Source organism: Leguminivora glycinivorella, chromosome 1 (genome assembly GCF_023078275.1).
Source record: "Leguminivora glycinivorella isolate SPB_JAAS2020 chromosome 1, LegGlyc_1.1, whole genome shotgun sequence".
NCBI classification, from domain to species: domain Eukaryota; kingdom Metazoa; phylum Arthropoda; class Insecta; order Lepidoptera; family Tortricidae; genus Leguminivora; species Leguminivora glycinivorella.
Window position 1 is genome coordinate 16,563,250 of NC_062971.1, and position 24,474 is coordinate 16,587,723.

Genomic DNA, 24,474 nt, shown 5'->3' on the forward strand with positions numbered 1-24,474 from the left:
TGGCGTGCCACTTAAGGTCGGAGGCATCAAACCGTCTGTCACCGTAAAAGCGTTGGTTAAATTTGATTGTATTGGATGTTCCAGAGATCTCTGTTGCCAGATGTTAAATACTGTTAATAGGCAAGGCTGTGGTTGATGCAACTGGGCCTAATTGTTTCGTTTGCTGATTTTTGCCGGCAATCTAAGGATTATTGTAATCAGAGCTAATCGTATCTACCTGATTACCGACACTAGTTTTTACCGGTTGCTTAAATAAACTTCCGATAACATCTAAATCAAGAAATTAGCATATTAAGTATATTTCAAACATATAATAAACTCATGAGCGTCAAATTAATACATACACAGAGATACAGTAGTTGCATCTCATATTTCAAAGTGCACGTTACCAAGTTGCCATGAGTTATCCTATTAGTTTGAAACCTATGGTCAGCTCGAGTCAGCTTAAGACGATTAACTCCAGCAAGAGATTACGTGACACTATCGCGTGTCATGTGCGTGCGGCGTCCAGTTATCACATCTGTGTTGTGTTACTTGTGTTTAAAAGGCTCCCATTCATTAGGCGTGGTTTATACATACATAATGTCTCTTTGAATTTACGAGTCAGTTTCTGACTATGCGTGTACAGTGTACGCCTTATTCGACTCGCATTAACTGTCAAAGTAAACATCATTTAAAAATCAATAGGCTACTAGACTCATATAGAATTTGGCACAGTAAATGATTGTCTTTTGTAGTATTTGAGATATAAAAACAATATTTATAGATTTCGGGTATAAAAAGTGTATTTTGACTACGTATTTTCAATTTAAAATGTGTGTCATTTTCTAAGTATTTTGGCCACCGAAAACGCTGTCAGCGATCATCGAATTCGAACCTTACTGCATGTCAAAACAATCACTGACATATTGAACTTTATCCCTTCATACTTAAAAAGTCAGAAAATGATGTTTTCGAATAGAATGACCTGATGCACAGATAATCTATAGATTAACATGACTGTGTTGTTTTTGCCTGATTACGTAAAAGTATACTTTAAAAATATTTTTTGCTGTTTTTAAGTCATAATAAAATATGGTAATATTTTATTTCGGTTAATTGGACAGTGCTTAATCACATAAGACAGACTTTAAAAAAGGGTCAAGTAGTCTATAGTGGATGTTATCGCATCATGTCGTATGTATGTACGTACAACTGAAAGGGTAAGTAATACGAGATATAAGAACGTATCGTATATTATTTATAAAATATACGCTCACTTTGTATAAGCTTGTTCAGCATAACGTTCACTGGACATAATGCTCAGAATCGATAATAGCAAATCATCTAATTTCGAAGTGGATAATGTTTATTCTCTATAATATCAGTGTATATAAAGATTAATGTATATAACGTTAGGGTTACCTAATATTTATGACATATATTAATCAATTATTCTAACATCAAAAGGTGTAATGTTCATAATATCTAAGATCTATGTTTATAACGTTTGGGATACCTAATATTAATAACATATATTTTTCAATTAATCTAACATCAAAAGGCGTAATGTTCATTCTGTGTGTAAGATTTTAAATGCATAACCTTTTTTTTTTTCGTGGGGAATGCGTTTACGCATACCGCCGGGCCTGAGGTGGTGGGCGACCCGGTCGGTTATGTGGGGCTCGAGGTTGTAAAGAGTCCCCCCTACCCACTAAACCCCACGGTGTCCTCTCACCGCTTTGTGTGCGGGGTCCCGGGAAGCTGTAAAGTGCATCCGCGGCAAATGCATAATAACCTAAGCCAGTGTTTTTCAAACTTTATGGTGCCATGGCCCATTATGACCTTTCAAATTTTTTCGCGACCCCCATACCTCGTTTCTAATATTACTTATAACTTAGTGCTGAAAGATGTAATAAAAGTTGTAAATTCGATCAAAGGTAAAGATTTGCAAACTCGTCTATTGCGAATAGTATGCGTAGATATGGGTGTACTTTATCACTTATTACTCAGAGATGGCTTTCCAGAGGAAGGGTTTTGACACGCGTTATAGAGCTTGAATCAGAATTATTAATGTTTTTTCATTGTTGTTGATTATGTTACGATATTGAAAGTAGCATATCTTGCCCGTATCTTAGCTTAGGTCCTAAGCTAACCCACTTTCTTAGCAACAGTTTTATGTGCGGGTCGCAGTTCTAACCCAACCTAAACCTACTTTCTTAGCAACAGTTTTGGGTGGGGGTCGCAGTTCTAACCTAACCTAAACCTACTCTCTTAGCAACAGTTTTGTATGGGGGTCGCAGTTCTAACCTAACCTAAACCTACTTTCTTAGCAACAGTTTTGTGTGGGGGTCGCAGTTCTAACCTAACCTAAACCTACTTTCTTAGCAACAGTTTTGTGTGGGGGTCGCAATTCTAACCTAACCTAAACCTACTTTCTTAGCAACATTTTTGTGTGGGGGTCGCAGTTCTAACCTAACCTAAATCTACTTTCTTAGCAACAGTTCTGTGTGGGGGTCGCAGTTCTAACCTAACCTAAACCTACTCTCTTAGCAACAGTTTTGTATGGGGGTCGCAGTTCTAACCTAACCTAAACCTACTTTCTTAGCAACAGTTTTGTGTGGAGGTCGCAGTTCTAACCTAACCTAAACGTACTTTCTTAGCAACAGTTTTGTGTGGGGGTCGCAATTCTAACCTAACCTAAACCTACTTTCTTAGCAACAGTTTTGTGTGGGGGTCGCAGTTCTAACCTAACCTAAACCTACTTTCTTAGCAACAGTTAAATGTTATATATGGAAAACGGTATGGTATATAAACTGATATTAAGCTAATATAATCGTTATATTAATAAGTAATGTTCTAATGTTATTTATGGTAGACGGTATACTTAGTGTTTGGTATATAAACTGAAATTAGCTAATTTAAATATTATAAATTAAGAAATGTTATGCATGGTGAACGGTATACGTAGTGTATGGTATATAAACTGAAATTAAGTAACGTAAACGTTATATTAAAAAAAGTTATGTAAAACTAATATAGCAATTCAGCGTTATTTCTTACAAAAGTATTGATTTTGGTGTTATATCTAACGTTCATTATTGCTGCTGAACGTTAGTAACATGAAATTATATATATTAACGTTATATCTCGTGGGACGCACCCAACTGAAAAGTAAGCATTTATTTATTTAAACGTCATTGCACAGTAAAAAAATGTACAAAAGGCGAACTTAATGCCAGAAGGCATTCTCTACTCCAGCTAACCATTCATTCATAAGTATTCATTGAGAAAAAATATGTAACGAAAATCAACCTTATTATACATTCCGTACTTATACCTCAAAAAGAAAACAAACGGAACACATACGATCACTTTGTTGTCCGTCCGTCATCTGTCTGTTTGTTCTTCGAAGTGGAAATACTTACACTGAAACTCGTACGTCTCGTTAGCCACAACTTTTTCTACGGATTTCTGGTAAATATTTTTTTGATTTTATTTTTATATGGATAGAGCTCTATTTTCATAATTTACCTTAATCTAAAAATATAGGTACTTAAACTAAACATAAATTATAGATACATACCTACCTTTCAATGTGATTTCGAGAAAACATCAAGCATGGATCTCAGGAATATTGATCAAAGGAAGTCTGTTTTCATAATTTTAATTACTTACAGTACACACGTTGCAAGCTCGAATGACAGGGTTTTTATAAAAGTTAACAACAGGAGGCAATTTGTCGTAAATGGGTCTTTAACCGTGTCTCACTTGTTAATTACTACTTTGTCATGTACGGCACTTCTTTCCAACGAGGCTGCTTTGCATATCGAGTACCGTACCACATATGTACAAACATCCAAACAGAATTATAAATATTTTGTAACATCTCAGAGTCACAATGGCAACGATTACTCTGTTGGGTCACCACTTGTATGTTAGTCCATCTAGATTGCAGGAGGATGAAGCAACCAGGGACTAGATAAAGATTTTATCAAACAAAAGTTAATTTTTACTAAATTTAAAGAGACTAAGATAGTTTAAATATTTTATCCGAGCCAATAGATAGATAAGTACAACAGTGTTAAGGTGATTCATACAAGTGTTTGTCTTACCCATTCTAACCTTCTTACCCAAATGAATTATACTGCCTTATATAAGTATGAACAGGAAGTTCAGGAACCTGATTCAGCACTTTAATCTGTGTGTTGAATGTCAGTACCTACTGCAATATGTAACATTGCAAATATTGCAAATGGATGATGTGTAAAATTGTCCAAGAAAGGAAAGACTGGATATACATCTAATAAAATGTGCGTGGTCAAATAATTCCTGTATAATTTTGTGTTATTGACAATATGTACACTTTTTCAGATTGAAAATCCAATCTTAAAACAAAACTTGTATCGAAACTGCTTCGTGGCAAGCGCACTCATTCGCGAGAGTTGTTCGCCAACTGGCGATTAACATCGCTTGATGGTAATCAGCTGGCCATATATTGCTTATCAATCGCGAGCGACGCGAGTCTAACGCTTTGGCAAACCACCTGTATAACTGTAACCTAAGATACATTTCAATAGCGGAACCAGAGTAGAGTGCCTGCCACAAAAAATTGTATTCAATTGTCCTTCTGTTTTTTTTTCTGTCGTTCGGACACAGAAGATCTAAGGGGTATAAAGAGGCAGATCCAATTTTTTTATCAATAATCAGTAACGCTTTGCTTTGGCATTACGCTGAGTGAGGACTAGATAATAATATAATAAATTTTGATATGCGCAGCATGAATTGAGATCCTATGTCCTATATTGGTTCCGTAGACTGCTCGATTCTTCGAACCCGAGTTGAACCATCGCAAAGCAAGCGACTCGATAAACGGGCTCAGAAAAGGGCATAATATGCACGACTTTGTTGCGTATGCGCAGGAGGCTAGTGTTTGATCAGAATATCAGATTTCTTGAGAACGATAGTTAAACGTTTCTTGTGCTTTGCTTATGCGGGTTTTATTGTGTATTTGAACGGTTTTTCTCAACAGAAAGCCGGTTTTGCTGAGTTTAATCCTTGTTGCGAAGGGAAAGGCAGCGAATTAATTTGTTACTCAGCTCAGAGGCAAAATTGAAGAAAAAAAAATCAAATTACCTACGTATTTTAAATTACTAAATAATTTGGCACATCAGGGGTAAATAGAATGTCAGATGGCAGTCGTTTTCGTAAAAACTCAACTCCTACGCCAAATCTTAGAATTGATTTTCAAAGCGGACCCCAGGCTCCCATGAGCCGTGGCAAATACAGGGTGGGCCAGTGATAAATTCACTTTTGTCTCGACCTCCTTTGTCAAAATTACAAAACATTGGCATTTAATAATGGTGTCATTTAAAAGAAAAAAAAGTAAATTTTTATTCAAAATGGTGTCTTACACGGGAGAACAGCGAGCGTTTTGCATTCAAGCTTTTTATGAAAACAATCGATCTTATGTGTCTGTTCGTCGGCATTTTCGACTTGAGTTCGGATTCGGGGTGATATTGCTTGGCCTCCCAGGAGCCCTGACTTAACTCCAGCTGATTTTTTTAATGGGGTTACTTGAAAAGTAAAGTGTACTCAAATAATCCGGCAACCACAGCAGAATTAAAGGAGAACATTCGCCAAGAAATCCAAGCAATATCTCCGCAACTTCTGACTAAAGTCTTTCAAAATTTACAAGCAAGGCTGGAAGAGTGCCGCAACCGCCACGGACGACATCTTGATGATTTAATTTTTAAAACGTAAAATTTATTTATTTGACATACTTTCTAAATATACTTTTTATTTCAAAACCACAAAAAAATCCTATTATTTCAATTTTCAAAAATGCATTTATCATTGGCCCACCCTGTAGTATACTATACTATACTATACTATACTGTGTAATCAATAATCGTATTAAAATATCTTTTTTATATATTATATTTTCTAATGAATCAGAAATAGCTAATTCAATTGAATGAATGCAGCACAACAAGGTACGAATAACTTGTTGTGTGGGTCTGAACTATGAAGAATTATTTATAAGTAAGTTCCATTTATACACATGAGAATGTAACAAATTTTATAGATAGTAAAACGACGGTAGAAACGTCAAAATGATTAAGTTCTGAGTACTAGTCGCTCTTTGCTAATTCATACTGGGATTTAAACATTACTATCACTTCATGCTTCTCAGAATATTTAAGTGTAGCTTATAAAATATACACCATGTATAAGAGTTTGGCGAAACTGTTATACAATTCATAGTTCTTATACTGCTCAAATGAAGGTTTTTCTCTACCCTTAAATCGTTTAAATGCAAATCTTCTTACCTAACTGCATCAAGATGATAAATATACCTAGTTATTGCACAACTTGTGGTTTTGCATCGTTATGATTTAACACTTTCTCTTTGCTAAGATATCTAAACTTTTTGCGGTATAGGTATACAGTTTTAAATCATCTTTGTAGGTAATCTTCAGTTGGTTTAAAATATATCCTATAATCTCACCATCACCATATATCCTATAAAAATCCGATTTCGGAAAAGAAAACTCACTTTATGGTCATCCCAACACTCTCATTATTAGACACATCAGGTTCAGATGCTGTTACTATTATCTGAATTATTCAACTGTAAACATTTTTCTGCCCGTTTCATCATCGCAAGTACCACGTACTTATTTTCGATTTATTGACGGCCATCAATAGGATCATTGACAATAAACGTTTTTGCGAATGCCCGTAAGGCGTACGTGATTTCCGCGAACGCTTCTTGTAGTAGTGTAAAATCGTGTAAGGTTAGGGTTGTCACCAGTGTTCTTTTGAAGTCAAATTGACTGTAAAGTGAAAGGTACCCCCGAAATCATACGTAAATAAAATACTGATTTGTTTGTATGCAAGAGCGATGGAAGATGAAGCGATTGTTTTTATGTGTTTACTTAATTCTTCTTGGATCTCAAGATATATATACCCTTTAGATAGTTATCTTTAAAGCACATGGGCATGTGGTGATTAAACGTTCCTCTCGTAATCTTATCAATTAGGTACTTACGTAGATGGCGTCCAACTGGTATTTTTTTTTGGAATATATGTTCAACGTGATTATATGCTATTCCAATATAATTACTATTTCCGAATTATTTTGCCCCTATCAAAAATGCCGAAGCAGCGCTACCAGGCACCAACGTTTGTACCTAATGCGATCCGTACATTATAGCCCATCCCTAAGTCGGCGACACCGGTTCAGCTCAACTGGTCCCAGGACGGGTTTTTACAAGCGAGTACTACCATGCAACATAGTAATGAGTGGCGGAGACGCTCTCGGGCACAGCTAACTAGCAGCCACTAGTTTCCTCCTAAGCAATATTGTCACGAACACGTCCGAACTTTTACGCACACTGGCTATGACTAAGTCACAATCACATACAGTAATCACAGCTCTTTACAAATTTATCGTTCAAGAATTTACGTGGCTTTCTATCAACTAAGGCTCCTTATCCTTCATCTGCATAATGTGCATTCCATCACAAAAGGGTCTTCTAATGAAATACCACCATATTGTTTTCGGATAATTAATGATGATAGATAACACGAACAGGGAACATTTGAGAAATCACTGTCAAGGTAAAAGGTGAGGCATGTTTCATTAATTTGGTTGAAGTAAGCAAGACGTTTAACATTTCTTAAATGTCTTAACTTAGCTTTCGATTCGAAAAGCCTCCTCAAATTACAAAATAGGTAGTTTCTTTGATTTATAGGAAACTAGCTTTTGCCCGCGGCTTCGCTCGCGTTAGAAAGAGACAAAAAGTAGCCTATGTCACTCTCCATCCCTTCAACTATCTCCACCTAAAAAATCACGTCAACTCGTCGCTCCGTTTTGCCGTGAAGGACGGACAAACAAACAGACACACACACTTTCCCATTTATAATATTAGTATGGAAGTATGGATAAATATATGAACTAAGAAAATGACAAGTGCATTTTGACAAGTTAAACGTACAGTCACGAATGCCACGATTTGTTAATATTTTATTTCAAGCTCGTTAGGGTCGTAAGACTCTTAATTTGTTTGTTAAATGTCTTAGGTGTTATCCTTGATCTGGGTATTCTAAAAAAATAAGATCTAACTTGCAAATACAAGTTTATTCTATACTTGTCTAATCGTGAGTACAGGCTTTCGACCATAATAACAAACAAGAGCTGCAACTAGGTAAACCACAGACTGGTTTAATTAAACGTAAGTAGCACAATTCATTAAGAAGCATCTATGTATCGAGGTTATGTTAAAGTTCTGGCTTTTAAATTTTGAAACAAAGTTTTCGTTTGTTATTTACAATGTGATGTGACGTATTTACAAGTACATACCTACGTAACAGCTGTTCTTTGGCAGAGGTCACCAACCCGCGCACTATCGTGCGATAACGCCCCAATTGCCGGGATTGTGTAACGTTAACGTTACCTACTGATAACGGTTAGGCCTGATAGTAAATAAACTCAAAATAAGAGCTGACTAATGAGAAACGTAGGTGCTTGTACAACAACACTCGTTGTATCGATACATACACGGACAAACTGGGCTTGTTATATAACTTACCGTAAACACATTCATCAGTTGTAATTTTATATGTAATGCCTTTGTACGAAATACGAAAATAAAACTGATGCAAATTACTAAAGGCAATTATTAAATTGGTATTCAATTAATATTAAATATACATTTAAAATGTTTCAATTTAAAGAACCTTCGTTTCCATTTTAAACGCATCAAGCAACGAGGCTTGCTTAATCCATAGGCTTCGCTTTTCGCTGCTAAATCTACACTAGGCGATAGTATCGCATCGTAGGTGAGTGCAGCGGGCGTTGACCCCTGAACTGAATCCAGGTCGCGGAGGTTACGCAGCTCCGCCAACTGCTAGGAAAAACGAGGCGTTGAGAAAGGGATCTCAATGCTGCCAACTGGTTGTGGCGAATAATCCAAATTTGAAATGTAGAATGCGTTTGACACTGTTGACGTCTCGGCAGTCATTGCACTGGCGTTTCATATGGGCCTTTTATCAACATAAATCGGGAGCTGTTCAACTGAAACTTTTGAATGTTTCAGAAGCGTCGGCATGATTTTTACAAATTATTTGGAGTGTGTTATGAGTAAAGCCTACGAAACGTATTTATTAGATTTATTAAAAGTTATTGCCGCATCCAGAGACCAAAAGACGACAAAACTTATAAATATCTGTTAATAATTAAATAATGATGGGTAAAAAAAATTAAGAAATAAATAGACATGAAAAAAATATCGTGGTATATAGTATTTTATGCAACTGGTGGTTAAAAGAGGTCAAAAAAGGTGAGTGGCGTGGGTAACAATTTGAGGCGAAGCCGAAAATTGTTAATAAAGACGCCACGAGCATTTTTTGACTCAGTTAAACACCGTTGCATACAATACTTTTTCTACGACCAAGCACTTATTTTGAAAGAAAATTATAAATTCAACAAATACCTACTTTCAGTCATCTTAGTTATCTAGGTGGACCGCCTACCATTTTGAATATGCAGTTTGAGTGCAAACATGAAAATAAAACTGTCTATGGTATGGTTCTTTGAAGCCTGGCCACTAAGACGAATCGAGCCGAGTTGAATCGAGTTCTATACATTTGAATGCGATTCGACGCGTCGCCAATGAACGCAGCAGAAAACGAAGGAGTCTCGACTCTGCGAATTGGTTTGTTAAGTTGGTAGCAATGTATTTACTGAACTGTAAAACAGCTATATCGTGCGACTGCTACTAAATGTTTTCAGGGTATAGACTAGATAGACTTGTCCTGACATCTTTTATGTAGGGTTTTAAAGTTCTATGCACGACCTTGTAACTCACGAATAACAGTACGGGAGTAGAAAAAACTCTTAATTGAACAACAAGGCCACGTTAAGAGCAATATAACTATCCATTGAAGGAAACCAGAGGCTAACTTAAAATATCACTTACCATAGATAAAATATCAGTTACATAGTGCATACTAAAAATAAAGACCTAGTGTTAAAATCAAGGTGACTTCTTTACAAAATTAATAAAAAACGTAATGGAGTACTCGTGTTGCCAATTTATCGAGATTCATGAAGATTTAAATCGTAATTAAACCCAAAACAGAACCAATTAAGGGCGAGACTAGTTTCAGAAGTCTGGGAAAGTAAATGTCCGCGCCACAGTTTAGTGTTTCTTATCGCAATTGCCTTTTAATTGCCTAACAATTATAAATATCAAATTTCTTAACCCTTCGTAGTCAGTATATTACTTTTCTGTAATGCGGACAGTCGGATAAACTCAAATATTGATAATGTGCCTAATGTGGCTTGTTAGCTCGCAAACGGGTGGCCCGATTTCGGTGTTTTGACTAATATGTATTCTGTGGTTTCCTTACGATAGTACTTAGCTAAATTTTAATAAATATAGATTCAGCAGTGGATATACTCATCCAAAACTTTTGACACAAGACACTGGATCAGCTGAAGAGGATGACGACGGTGTCCATGATAAAGCGAATGTGGATGTACGATATAGACAGTAACTAACGCAAACGTTAGGAGCATTTTCCAAAATTTTCAGAAAAATGTACCTTTTCTACAAAGAAGTTCTAAATATTCTTCTTTAATCAATTTTCTAGATTTTTTGAATTTTTATTGTTGAATCCGCAGGAATAGAACAAATAACTCTCCATTACCTACAGTTCGTTGGTTATTCTTAGTTGAGATGATACCTTTTAATAGTGAACAGCCAATAAAACTACGTCCACTTGATATTTACGATTCAATAAGCGCGTAGCATTATCTGATTCGGTTTGTTTAGGCTGCGGTTAGGTGTGCTCGCTGAACCGGTCTGCCAACTCCTTTTAAGGGAACTTGCTCAAGTGTTTTGGTTGGAACTTGTTACTTTTTATTAAGCCGTTTGTTAGCTTTCATAAGTGACTTCTGTATTTTGGATGGTGTTTCAGATTATTGATGTAGATGCTGATTACAATTACATTCTTAAGGAATTTTTACTTTCTGAATTCTGGTCTAGCATTAGATGTCCACTAATTAGGCGGTTCTATCAATGTATTTAAAAAGATTTTGGTTAGTTTCTCCTATACTTTCGATTACGATATCAAATTATTCACTGTTTTTGCTATTCACCGATTCAGTCTGGTTCTCTAAAAATACGTACATTCTTTTTTAATTTCGAACCATACAGCGAAAGCAGTTGCCAGAAATCCCGACATTTGGCAACGATGTGTGTCCAAATCATCCTGTTATATTTCAGTAGGTAAGGCAGATGTCTCATCACCAACAATTAGAGCTCTTTCTTGCGAGCTAGTGTTTTGTCTTAGAAACTTAGTCAACGTTCGCTGAGGCGCGTGGAGGCGTGTCTATGAAATATATATCTTTTATTATAATATCACATATTTAAAATCGTAAGAGTGCATTGTACGGTACTAATCTGAAAAACATAAAACCTAGCCTATTTAAGTATAAATTTGTATTTGTGGAACTCTTCGGACTACTCTTAACTGCTTCGTACTAATTCTATTAGCGGGTTCAAATCAAACTGTGTAAAGCATGGGTTAGTTACTCGTACGAGAAAATCATTGACAGTTTGAGACAACTTAGATTTATGTTTATGTTTACACCGGTGGAAAGGTCAAATCGTATAGTTATTTATTTGTTTGTTTATTATTCACAAGACTGGAAGACCTTTTACTTGTCAGTCACTTAATAATTTTGATTGCTTTGATGGCGTGCTGGAACCGGATTTATTATGGATATAACTGGAAATATTACTAGTATATCGACACGAGTCTATTATATCAAAATTGTATATATTTTATATACCTAACAAAAATTAAATCAATGTTTCTGTGCAAAACGCATATGACCCATCTTCCATCTTATGCCCTAAAACAGATCTGCTTTACTTATCAAATTTTAAGTAGTCAAAAGGTGAAGAATAATCGGTCCAGTGTTACTAAATAAAAGTAGTTCATCACATAGCGGTGTCATGCCATGCATATTTTAGAACTTTGTTAAAATTTCAATTCCCAGTGACTACCTCCGGTTTTAATTTTAAACTGAATTAGCAAATGAGGGTTAAGCCGGGTCAGCGACCGGCGATCTGAGAGATTCAGGGAATGTAGGCCGGATTAGCGCTGTTTGCTCTCCTAGTAGTCTTATAATATTATTTTATTAGAGCTTAAGAGATTAAATTTCGCTAGGGTTCAATGACAGAACTTATCGTCCCCTAAATTTAGTTAATTGTATTTAGAGTGAGTGATTCATTCAGGGTGATCACGTTTATTTATAATTTTCAAGCATTTTACATTGGTATTTTTCTAGGCCCTATCGTGCAAAACTGAACCGATCCTCACTAAGGCCTATGGGCTCGAACAGTAAAGCTGGAACCGCGGATGGTTTATGCATAAATATTAAATCGCTAGTCGAGCGTTGACGCGCTTGCGTGCGTCACGTGACTCAGGTGCGTGCCAATAGTTAGTTTGACTAAACACCGACCGCTGCACATTGTATGCAGCATAGCACTTTTTTCAGCAGATTCTCTGGCGTTCCATTGTAATTAGAGCTCCTATTGTGAAGATCGTTCTCACGCTGCACGAAATTTCATTATATGCTAATTTTGTCGTAGAATATATAATAAACACAGGAGTTTAACCACCATTTGAGACATTGCAAGGTCTAATCTAAACTCTTGTAAATAAGTATAAGATATTAAGTGAAACATTGCAAAATGCATGATGGAGTCAGATGTGCGTGGCATTGAAAATTTATACAATAATTTAATTATGAAAATACAAGTGATGTAAGATGTAGAGTAGGTATGTCCACATTTTGGGAAGTACAATGACCGCGGTGTTTTTTATTTAAATTGTGTTAATATCAGAATGATGTTGTACAGTCGAGTTCATAAGTATGTGTACATTTTTTCACCTTATTGCAACGAATTGAAGAAATGTACACATATTTATGAACTCGACTGTACCTAATTTAGTGCCTGATAATGATCCAGTTCTTCAAAGCTAACTGATAAGCTCATCAAAAGATCCACACTGTCGGTTATCTACGAGATCGATTTCAGATTAAAGCTATTAATAGAAATACCGTCTAATTGAAGTAATTTACAACCACCGACCGAACCCTTTTAATTGTAAATGGCACAAATACTCTCAAATCTGATCTCTAGAGTAAGTAGAATTAGATGAGATAATTGGAACAAATTGTTTCTTTATAAGTTTTGCACTTTACATAATTTTGTATCCAAAGTCAAACTACTGCACCTGCATACTTTTAGATTTTCTCCGTAGTAATAAATATCTTAGGCGGATTTCAGAGTCATGCTTGGGTTATTAATATGTATGCGATATTATCGCATTGTCTACGTGCATATTTTATATCATGCTATTCTTTTATACGTAACTATGTTCCCAAGACACTAATAGGCAAGCAGACTAAATACAATACGATTTAGCAGACTAAATACAGCTTTAGTGCTATCGTATTAGTATACCGCTTCCATCGCCTGTAGAAATTTTTCTTTAGCGGTATCTTTGCTAATAAAACATGCTGAGTGCGTAGCAAAGATTAGAATTTTCGCTTCGTGGCATGGGCTACGCCTACGGGAGCGATCGATATTTTTTCTAACATCCTGAGATGACAGACTCCTACTAAATAGCACTGAGCACGATAATTACATAAAGAAATATCTTCTTTATGTAATTATCGTGCTCAGCTTTACATATGGAGATGTGGAAACGACCAATACTGAGCATAAACTAATTTATTCATTCATAGCTTAGCCTACCCAATTATGATTATCGAGATACCTACAATCTACAACCCCCCTGTTACAAAAGAAATGAAATTGTACAAGATAAAACATCTACATATGTACATACTTACATTAACTCAGCATCTCCCCTTCAATTTAGAATTTAAATTACAACAGTTAAATTGTTTTGCAATGAAGTATTTCGAATAATTTATTTAATTGAATTTTAAGGGAAACTGTTTCCCTGTGGGAGCATAGGTTCGTACCTTCGTATCCTACCGACTGCGCCATGTCAAGAGATATGGGAACGACTATTACCGAGCATAATACTTATAACCCGGCTCATATAACCTTCAAATCAAGAGTGAACAGGCATCTTCTGGACGAGCTCACTCCATCGTAGGCCATGTCTTTGCCTTTGGCTAGTCTGTGGCCAAGAGTAAGCCCATTAATAATTTAAAAAAAAATGTTTTACAAGGGGGCAAGGTTGTTGTTTAACCGCACGTGCCAATATAGATACCTGAGCACTGGTTCAAAAAGTGGAATCTTGAGCGTTGCGAGGGTTTCAAGGCACGAAGGTTAAACAATCTGTGCCACCGAGTGAAACACAAAATGTTTCACCACACCAACACTAACAAAATACTGACTAATAAACATCAAATTAAATCAAATGCATCAATTTATTCAATATTTATGATTCAAAATCATCATTTATAGGTAAATTCTACCAGCCGGCTTAAGACATCAAGTTAAAATTTGTATGAAATTACTTTGCACTCTTGTGGATAAAATGCAATTTTGCTATCTGTTTTCGAATAGCAATATAAGCCTTTAACAGTTGGTGTGGTGAAAACTAATTTATTCATTCATAGCTTATCCTACCCACATTCTTACGATTATTTGATTATCAAGATACCTACAGTATGATCGTGTACGGTAATTTAAATGCCATTTCTTTTGTTTCAGGTGATTTTTGTACCGACGTTATCATGAAGTGGAACGATGTAACAGATATCAGTAAGTATTGTTAATTACAATTAATAGTTTCCAAATATGTCACCTGCAAAAAACCAGGGGCGGCTCACTCCGCGATTCTATCGCCGCGCTACAAGTACATGCTGGCGGCCGCGAGTTCGCGGTCTAATCAGGGGTGGCGCGCGTTCTCACGGAACGCACGTCCGTACTTTCTATTGTTAATTTACGTCGCGAGTTTTTTTAAGGTTCATATGCGATGTCCGCATGTGTAATGACTAATAATGCTTAGTTAAATATACATCATGAATAAAATAGACAACAATTTTACACATATCTACTATTGATTATGTCCCACGGAAAAGTTCAATAAGGCTTGTGATGTTGGAATTTACAAAAATATATAAATACTGGATGCAGGATACTCGCCGATGCCTACTTACTAATACCTTCCCACTGAGCCACCTGCATTTTACACTGCCTAGATATCGATTGCCGACCGATTATTCCGACCCCAATCCCTATTATTATCCCCAATCCCTATTAGTCCCTATCTCTATCTTTGTCCCCGTCCCCGTCTCCGTCCCGTCCCTGTCCCCGTCCCTCCCCTATCCCTATCCCCGTCCCCGTCCCCTATTTTTATCCCTATCCCGATCCCGATCCCGATCCCTATCCCTATCCCGATCCCGATCCCTATCCCGATCCCGATCCCTATCCCTATCCCTATCCCGATCCCGATCCCGATCCCTATCCCTATCCCTATCCCCACCCCCACCCCCACCCCTACCCTACCCCTACCCCTACCCCTATCCCTATCCATATCCCTATCCCAATCCCTATCCCTATCCCTATCCCTATCCCTAACCCTATCCCTAACCCTATCCCGTTCCCGTCCCTGTCCCTGTCCCTGTCCCTGTCCCTGTCCCTGTCCCTGGCCCTGTCCCTGTCCTTGCCCCTGTCAAATTATCATGCTAGGAGGTGAACTTTGAAAAATCCTTTCTTAGTGCTCCTCTAAGGAACTTCCGTGTCAATTTGAAATCTCTTGAACCAGAAGTAAAGATAAAAACTAAAGCTATACTTATGGCTATTTTGGATATTTTAACCCCATTGCACAACAACAGGGGAGAAAATTTCTTTTCCACCTCATTAGATTTTAAAATCGTTGTATTTATCGTGATCAGCGACCCGATAAACCATAAAAACGATACCCATATTGATTTTTTGACTTTATCACCCCCTTTTCAGCCTTTTAAGGGTTAAATTTTCAAAAAACCTGAAACACGTATTCAGTCATATGTCTTAAGGAATCTTCCTGTGAAGTTTCGAATAAAATAGTCAAACTAATCTTGTTTCCCCATACAAACTTTGAACCCCCATTTGACCCCCTTAAGAGGTGAATTTTGGAAAATCCTTTCTTAGTGCTCCTCTACACTATATAAGGAACCTACGTGCCAAATTTGAAATCTCTAGGACCAGCGGTTTCGGCTGTGTGTTGATATGTCAGTCAGTCAGTCAATATCTTCTTTTATATATTTTTTTGATATTTAAACCCCATTGCACCACAACAGGGGAGAAGGTATTTCACTTCAGCCTCGTTAGATTTTAAAAACGTTGTATTATTCGTGATCAGCGACCCGATAAACCATAAAAACGATACTCATATTGTTTTTTTGACTTTATCACCCCCTTTTCACCCTTTTAGGGGTTAAATTTTCAAAAAATCTGAAACACGTATTCAGTCATATGTCTTAAGGAATCTTCTTGTGAAGTTTCGAATAAAATAGTCAAACTAATCTTGTTTCCCCATACAAACTTTGAACCCCCATTTGACCCTCTTAGGAGATGAATTTTGGAAAATCCTTTCTTAGTGCTCCTCTACGCTATATAAGGAACCTACGTGCCAAATTTGAAATCTCTAGGACCAGCGGTTTCGGCTGTGCGTTGATATGTCAGTCAGTCAGTCAATATCTTCTTTTATATATTTTTTTGATATTTAAACCCCATTGCACCACAACAGGGGAGAAGGTATTTCACTTCAGCCTCGTTATATTTTAAAAACGTTGTATTTATCGTGATCAGCGACCCGATAAACCATAAAAACGATACCCATATTGATTTTTTGACTTTATCACCCCCTTTTCACCCTTTTAGGGGTTAAATTTTCAAAAAATCTGAAACACGTATTCAGTCATATGTCTTAAGGAATCTTCCTGTGAAGTTTCGAATAAAATAGTCAAACTAATCTTGTTTCCCCATACAAACTTTGAACCCCCATTTGACCCCCTTAGGAGGTGAATTTTGGAAAATCCTTTCTTAGTGCTCCTCTACACTATATAAGGAACCTACGTGCCAAATTTGAAATCTCTAGGACCAGCGGTTTCGGCTGTGCGTTGATATGTCAGTCAGTCAGTCAGTCAGTCAGCTTCTTCTTTTATATATTTAGAAGACTGTACCCAAAACTTGGCTATAATAGTATAACATTTTATCTGATATTAATCCATTTTAATCCATAGGCAACCCTATGGTCCGACGCTGCGCACGTGCGGCTCCTTTGTAGGCATTTAAAAAGGCGGTATTTCGTGAACATCAAAGCAGAGGGCCTTCTGTACTTGTACTATTATATATTCTGTGAAAAAACTGCATACCTAAGTTTATTATGTCTAGAGTCTCATCAGATATTGTAAAAAGAAATGTAAACAGCCGTCACAAAAGTTATGTGTCAGCTGTTTACATTTCTTTGAAAAGGGGGAAAGACGTGGTTTCCCCTTTGCCAACGTAATCCATTTGAGACGATGTACCTTCTCGAATAAATTCGTATAACATATAGCTCGAGTGAAACAAACATAAATCAGTATAACTCTGACTCTACGACTTCCTTTTCAATTATTCCCATTTTGGCGTCGGTACAGTATTTATAAATAAAATGACGGGATAGTATACGAATATCTGTTGGTTTTGGCAGCTTCTCGCATACTACATACTACAGTAGTAACTCTAGTAACGGAGCGCGACGTGGGAGCTGGGTGTCTGGTGGGCGGATGTGATTGATAGGTCATTACCAACAACTCTTTGAAACTCCGTATTTTCAAAGTGATTCTTCTAACCGGTTGCTTTGATTGCGTAAAGGTCACTTCCCGGTAGATTGATGACCAATAAATCGGCATGTGTTCAGTAGGTGAGCATTTCTAATATTTTTGAAAAAAAAATGCTATTTCTACTCAGAATCACTAGCTTTTTCAATCCTAGTAGTTAAAAAAATTGTCCCATACGATTTTTTCTTATTTTGTTACCATTTTCAGTACACGTTGTGGGGTACCACACAACGTGTACGGAAAATGACAAAAAGTCAAAGAGAAAAGTAACAAAAATGTATGGAAATTCTGGGACACTTTTTGTCTCCCAGTGAGAGTACAATTGACCTAAGATTTCCTAAAAAAATCAAAATAAAAAAATAAGAAATGCTCAGGTACATGAGATAGGTAGCAAACTAAATATGTCTATCATCATCCTCCTTGCGTTATCCCGGCACCTTGCGTTATGTCACCTGACCTTCCAACCCAAAGGGTAACTAGGCCTTATTGGAAATTAGTCCGGTTTCCTCACGATGTTTTCCTTCACCGAAAAGCGACTGGCAAATATCAAATGACATTTCGCACATAAGTTCCGAAAAACTCATTGGTACGAACTGGGGTTCGAACCCGCGAGCTCCGGATTGAAATTCGCGCACTCTTACAGCTAGGCCACCAGCTCTTTTTACTACTATCTGTCTATCTGTACAAGTAAGTCGTCGAACAGCTGTAGGTTTTCTTAAATGCATTGACGTAGCATATAATATGCAATGGTACGTAGTACTTATGGGCGTATGTTAGAGCAAGTATATTCAAGCAGACATATGTTTTGACAATGATTTGTGTCACTACATTGGACGAGATTACAAATTAAAGATATGAACAATTGTATTTACCCGTATTAAATTGGCGTATCGATTCAAATTCAGTCTTAAATCAAACAACCTCTTATTTATTTCCGTGCAGATCTCCACAACATCCAATTATACGACAGATAGTTTGGCAATGTGTCCGGGAAGGCGCGTACGACGATCGACGATGGTATATTATGCGACGGTATCGTTAAGTATGAAGACAACTTTGAGTAGCCGTATTTATTTGCTATTATTTTTTTTTTCTTATAACAAGACATGGGCTTAATAAGGTACACATTTTGTCCTAGAAACTCGACGTAAAGCATATGGTTTAGACAGTATTGACTTAATCCTCCCGAGTACCAATTACGTTTCCGGACAAATGCTACTAGAAAATTCACAAAGTGCGTAAAAGACGATACGATTGTGAAAAAAAATTGTACGGTGCGAACCTCAACGACACATGATCCACAAAGCAGAATATCTGGACATAGTCTAGCCACTGTTATTTTAAAAATATAAAGTTCAGGATCTGTGTATGGCGGTCATTTAGAGAATGTGGCATGGTGCTTACTCTAACTCCGACTTTGATGTCGAATTTGACTGTTTATATCGATCTGGTTTAGGCACTGTTCAAACACCACGAATATCAATTAGACTTTGGCCTATGGCTAATTTTTTTATCTGTTTCTCTTATCCTGCTCTCATCAAAAATTTACGGCAATCCGTAACGTTGCTCAAAAATACGTTTTTTTAAATTATATAAATTCACCGCATTCATTCTGCAAGTACCCAATTGAAAAACCACGAAGAGGACTCTTAAAGAATATATTTTAGCAGCATATTAACCTTTGTTTGTTGAAATCGTACAAAGAGTCATTGAAATATTCTCAAATTAAGCCAGATAGGGGTTGTCCGAAATTTATTTGCTAGACCTTAATGAAAGTACCATAAAGTCCCTAAAATAAAAAAAATATCAGACCTTCTTATATTAAATAGTGCTTACCAATACCTTCAGATCATACTCTCGGAACATAATAATACAAAATTATGCACATGTCAACATTTAGACGAGGTTTGTTTTGTCCTTATACTTAACGATACAGTCCTTATGCATAGTTTTACGACTAAAGTAACCTATCGTCGAAATCAAATCGACAAACATTTGCCAATTTGCGTTTTGAACTTCGAATTTTGGACTCATAATCATGATGAGACATAAATTTCTAGCAATTTTTGTGCAACATTGTCGCGTTAAAGGCATATGTATGTCCGAATCTAACTAGAATAGTTAATTAGGATTAATAACAGTAATATGAATTTTAATTAACATTAAACTCTCTTATTTCTCCCAGGCTGTACCGAAAATACCAGAAAATGATGTTTGCTAATGAGATTTTAAAGCCTGTGCCATTATTCATTCGAAAACTTTCTGTAAAATCGATTACATAGATTACCTACTCTATAAATTGACTCTGGTATATGCACGATACGCATAGTATGTAGTGGCCATTCATCTGGAAATAGTACAGAGGCGACGCCGGCCACAAGGTCCGATGCCTCTCTGACAAATTACTCCTCCATACAGGCCGACATCTGATTGTTGCAACCACAAATTTGATTTTAAATAAATTGATCTAAATCTCCTATGTGGCCAGACTGATTATAAATACATATATAACTATAAATAAACATACATGAGAAGCATGAGATGTTCTAAATTTCTATGGAGCAGGCCAAACAGAATTTTTATCACCACTGCCGCTTGATTTCAAAACTTCCTATCTTATGTTTATTTCAAAATTTGGTGATATAGATTATGTTTAGATTTAGAGCATATGCGGAAAACGAAGTTGAAATTGTACGGGGCTAGGACTTGACGGTAGCTTTGGTTGTTGACTTTAAATACAGTTAGGTACTAATCTTATTATAAACGCCCATCCAGATAGGCTAACAGACTAGCAAAATATCGATTACCTCACAAAATGAAGAATATATGATCAAGATCATCACTAAAATATTTCTTTGCATTAAAAAGTTCCGAGGTCAAAAATGCATGGGCATTTTGGCTTTCCACTCAATTATCTTGCCAGCGGAGAAGGGAGTCGACGGAGAGATTTCTCGATAGGTGTTGCATGACTAATGGGGTGGGCGCATGCGCGTGTGTAATTGCACGTGCAATGCGCCTGCGGTCTCGATGCGGTCGCACGTTGCGTCCGTTGGCTGCGGAAACTAAGAGTATGTCAGAAACTAGTTTCCCTCGCGCAAGCCACGGATTACATTCAAGCTAGCATACTTACTACAGACAAAGACGTAAAAGAGGAGGACAATAATATGTAGATCGAAAGATAGTATAGAAGTACAGCAGAGAAAACTAAAGTTTCTGTCAAAACCAGAATGCACGCAAGAATGTTTATCGGTTGAAAATGTTCAAATTGTTCAAAAAATTTATTTCTTTCATAAATGAATCTTCACGCAAATGCTGAGAAGTGTGCAATTGTACTACAGTACATATTCCTATTCCTATATCAACACTATTAAAATCATTAGACTTGACCAGTGACAATATGGGGACATAAGCATAACCTGCCAGGCCAGGCTGCTATCCTGAAAATATTATCGCTGTTAATTTTATACTGTGTCTAAATTAATGATTGACTATATAACCTGCAGCAACTTTGTCCATTTTGAACCCTGGTGGTGGCCAATTGGCTATCTTTTTGTCAACCACCCGAACAATTAGTTGTTGTTTGTTGTGATCTTCACGGGCTGATCTTGTGAAGACAATTACAGTTTAGCCATCTCAAACAAGATGATAATCCTTGTGATGCTATAAAATCTCAACACCAAGAAAGAAATCCAATTGCTTATCCGAGCGCGTCGGGCGGCCATGTTGCGCTCGCGCCGAATTGTGGATTACATCACTGCGCAAAAACTGCGCGGGGAGGGGGGCGAGTGGCCTTGGCCTTGCCACTGCCAAGGCGAGGGCAATTATACTTGCGCCCACTAGTCTACCGATGTTATTATATGTTACTTGGATGCTTGCAACCAAAACGGATTAACTCCATATCAATTTAAAAACTGGATGCGTGGTAGATCGTAGATGGGTTTGGTAACCGTAAATTATCAATTACGTTTTGTACAACATAACACGCATGCGCATCTATTTGCATGTATCGCTCAAATGTGCTCAGCCAAAGCGAAATTTAAATTTTCTGATTTCGCGACGGGCCCAAGATCAAGAAACAGGCTGGAAACTTCATAGCTGTATGCGTTCGAGCGGCCGGGCCCACGCATGCACGTCACACCGCCACGCCGTGTTTGCACTGCGGTGACCAACTCACTTTGAGACAGTTGTAATGGCTTAACCTTATGGAAGACACAAACTTCTAAAATGTACATACTCACTGTGACACTGCAAGTGAAAAAACATGGGTTTGTATATAACTGACTTTTCGATGAGTTCCCGATTTCACTTTAACACTTTCGCTACCAAGAACCCGACTGTCGGGCACACCGCTCGTAGAAGCGTAGCCGATTACATGGGTTTCCCCGTATGTAGCGAAAATGTCGTAGCGCCGCGTAGAGCCCGGTTTCGAAAGTGTTAAGTATAATTACATATATTATTGTCGACTAATAGAATCCTCATATCTATCTAAAAGCTGTCATACTTAAATATAATACAATGTGATAAATATGGCACAAAAAAGACGTCATTCGGTCGTTAATCAGAAAAGAATAGGTTACTAATTCAAACGCGCGGTATTATTAGGCATCAGTAAAGCCAACTGTAGTTGAACAAGAAAATTCTGTAGTCGATATGTCATGACATGAACTCATGATTAGGACCTGTTGGTCTATAGCCAAAAGAAGAATGGTTGACGCTCTGCGGCGAACAATACGATACGGCTCTGGATGTAAGTACCAATACGGAAGGGCGATAGAGAGCTCTAATTACAATACTATATATTGTACTCTTGGCAGCAGACAGACCCTGGATAAGAAGAAGCAAAGAAATATACACAGTTAGACATGTTGAATAATCATAAAAAAGTGCAAGCAGGTATTTATGTTGTGTGTGACACTGAACCGATTGCTTCGACTGCGGTTTCAGCAGGATTAACGGAATACACTGTTAAAACAACTAACAGAATTCAATAACAGCTAACACGAAGCTGACCTGCCCCAATCTAATGCTTCTTTATCAGTGTTATTGGCTATACCTAATCTTCGCGAATATGACGTCACTCACTGATTTGAATATTTTAGATAGATAAGACATCGTTGATCGTTGAGTATTGTAGGAAAATTCCGTAGGAAGCTACCAAATACTTTATTTGTGGAACAATTGTTAACATTTTTGGATATTGAAGTGCGTTTGCTATTAACTACAAAGAGACAAAGAGAGACCGGTGTACAAAGAGTTTTCAAAGGAATTACGTAGCTTACCTATGGGAGTACGAGTACCTAAGTACCTATTAAAAATGCAATATAACGTTCCTGCCAATTACTTGAATGTGGCCACCATATCGATTGACGGGTCGTGACCAGTCCGTCAGCACTGAATCTTGATCATTGATCACACAAACATATCCACCCTAGTAATACTTGCCGCGCCATCTTCCACCATAATGTCTATTACTTACGGTTCTGGAAGAATATTGAGAAGGTAAGAATAATTTTGTCATGTAACCACCGCGCGAACTTGGACTTTACGCCATGGACTTTAAAAGTAATGTTGGGAGAATCAAGATAAGATCGATGTATCAGCAAGTTTTCAATTCACTAGGTGCTTGGCCCTGCGGTGGATAATTTGATGTTTATTTAGGAGAGAAACTTAGTACAGGAACGCCATTATAAGACTGTCAACGAACTGTGGATCACCTGCAAAGGTCAGCAGTGTCAGCACTTCAGCAGCCATAGCTCATTGAGGCGGCAAGGATCGGTCGGACTTTGCGAGATTTTTTATTAGATAAATGCCCTTCTCCTATTGGGTCGGTCAGAGCCCTTAACAGTGCCTAAATTTGGCAAGAAGTTCTTGAGGAATGCAGACGAGTCATTGTCATGAATGAATGTCATGTCGTCGTCAGTTTTCGCGATAAATCTAAATATATAAAAAAATTCGAAACTTCACAGGAAGATTCCTTAAGACATATGACTGAATACGTGTTTCAGATTTTTTGAAAATTTAACCCCTAAAAGGGTGAAAAGGGGGTGATAAAGTCAAAAAATCAATATGGGTATCGTTTTTATGGTTTATCGGGTCGCTGATCACGATAAATACAACGTTTTTAAAATCTAACGAGGCTGAAGTGAAATACCTCTCCCCTGTTGTGATGCAATGGGGTTTAAATATCAAAAAAATATATAAAAGAAGATATTGACTGACTGACTGACATATCAACGCACAGCCGAAACCGCTGGTCCTAGAGATTTCAAATTTGGCACGTAGGTTCCTTATATAGCGTAGAGGAGCACTAAGAAAGGATTTTCCAAAATTCACCTCCTAAGGGGGTCAAATGGGGGTTCAAAGTTTGTATGGGGAAACAAGATTAGTTTGACTATTTTATTCGAAACTTCACAAGAAGATTCCTTAAGACATATGCTGAATACATGTTTCAGATTTTTTTGAAAATTTAACCCCTAAAAGGGTGAAAAGGGGGTGATAAAGTCAAAAAAACAATATGGGTATCGTTTTTATGGTTTATCGGGTCGCTGATCACGATAAATACAACGTTTTTAAAATGTAACGAGGCTGAAGTGAAATACCTTCTCCCCTGTTGTGGTGCA

General features: G+C 37.2%; 1 protein-coding gene across 3 annotated transcripts in view; it reads left to right on the top strand.

Moving 5' to 3' along the window:
• The window catches only part of LOC125233021, an 80,942-nt gene that overhangs the window by 23,159 nt on the left and 33,309 nt on the right, over window positions 1-24,474 (top strand). For all 3 annotated transcript variants that reach the window (XM_048138884.1, XM_048138879.1, XM_048138878.1), the window contains exon 3: window positions 14,757-14,807. In XM_048138884.1, the coding sequence (XP_047994841.1) occupies window positions 14,757-14,807 (51 nt within the window). The remainder of the gene's footprint in view (window positions 1-14,756; window positions 14,808-24,474) is intronic.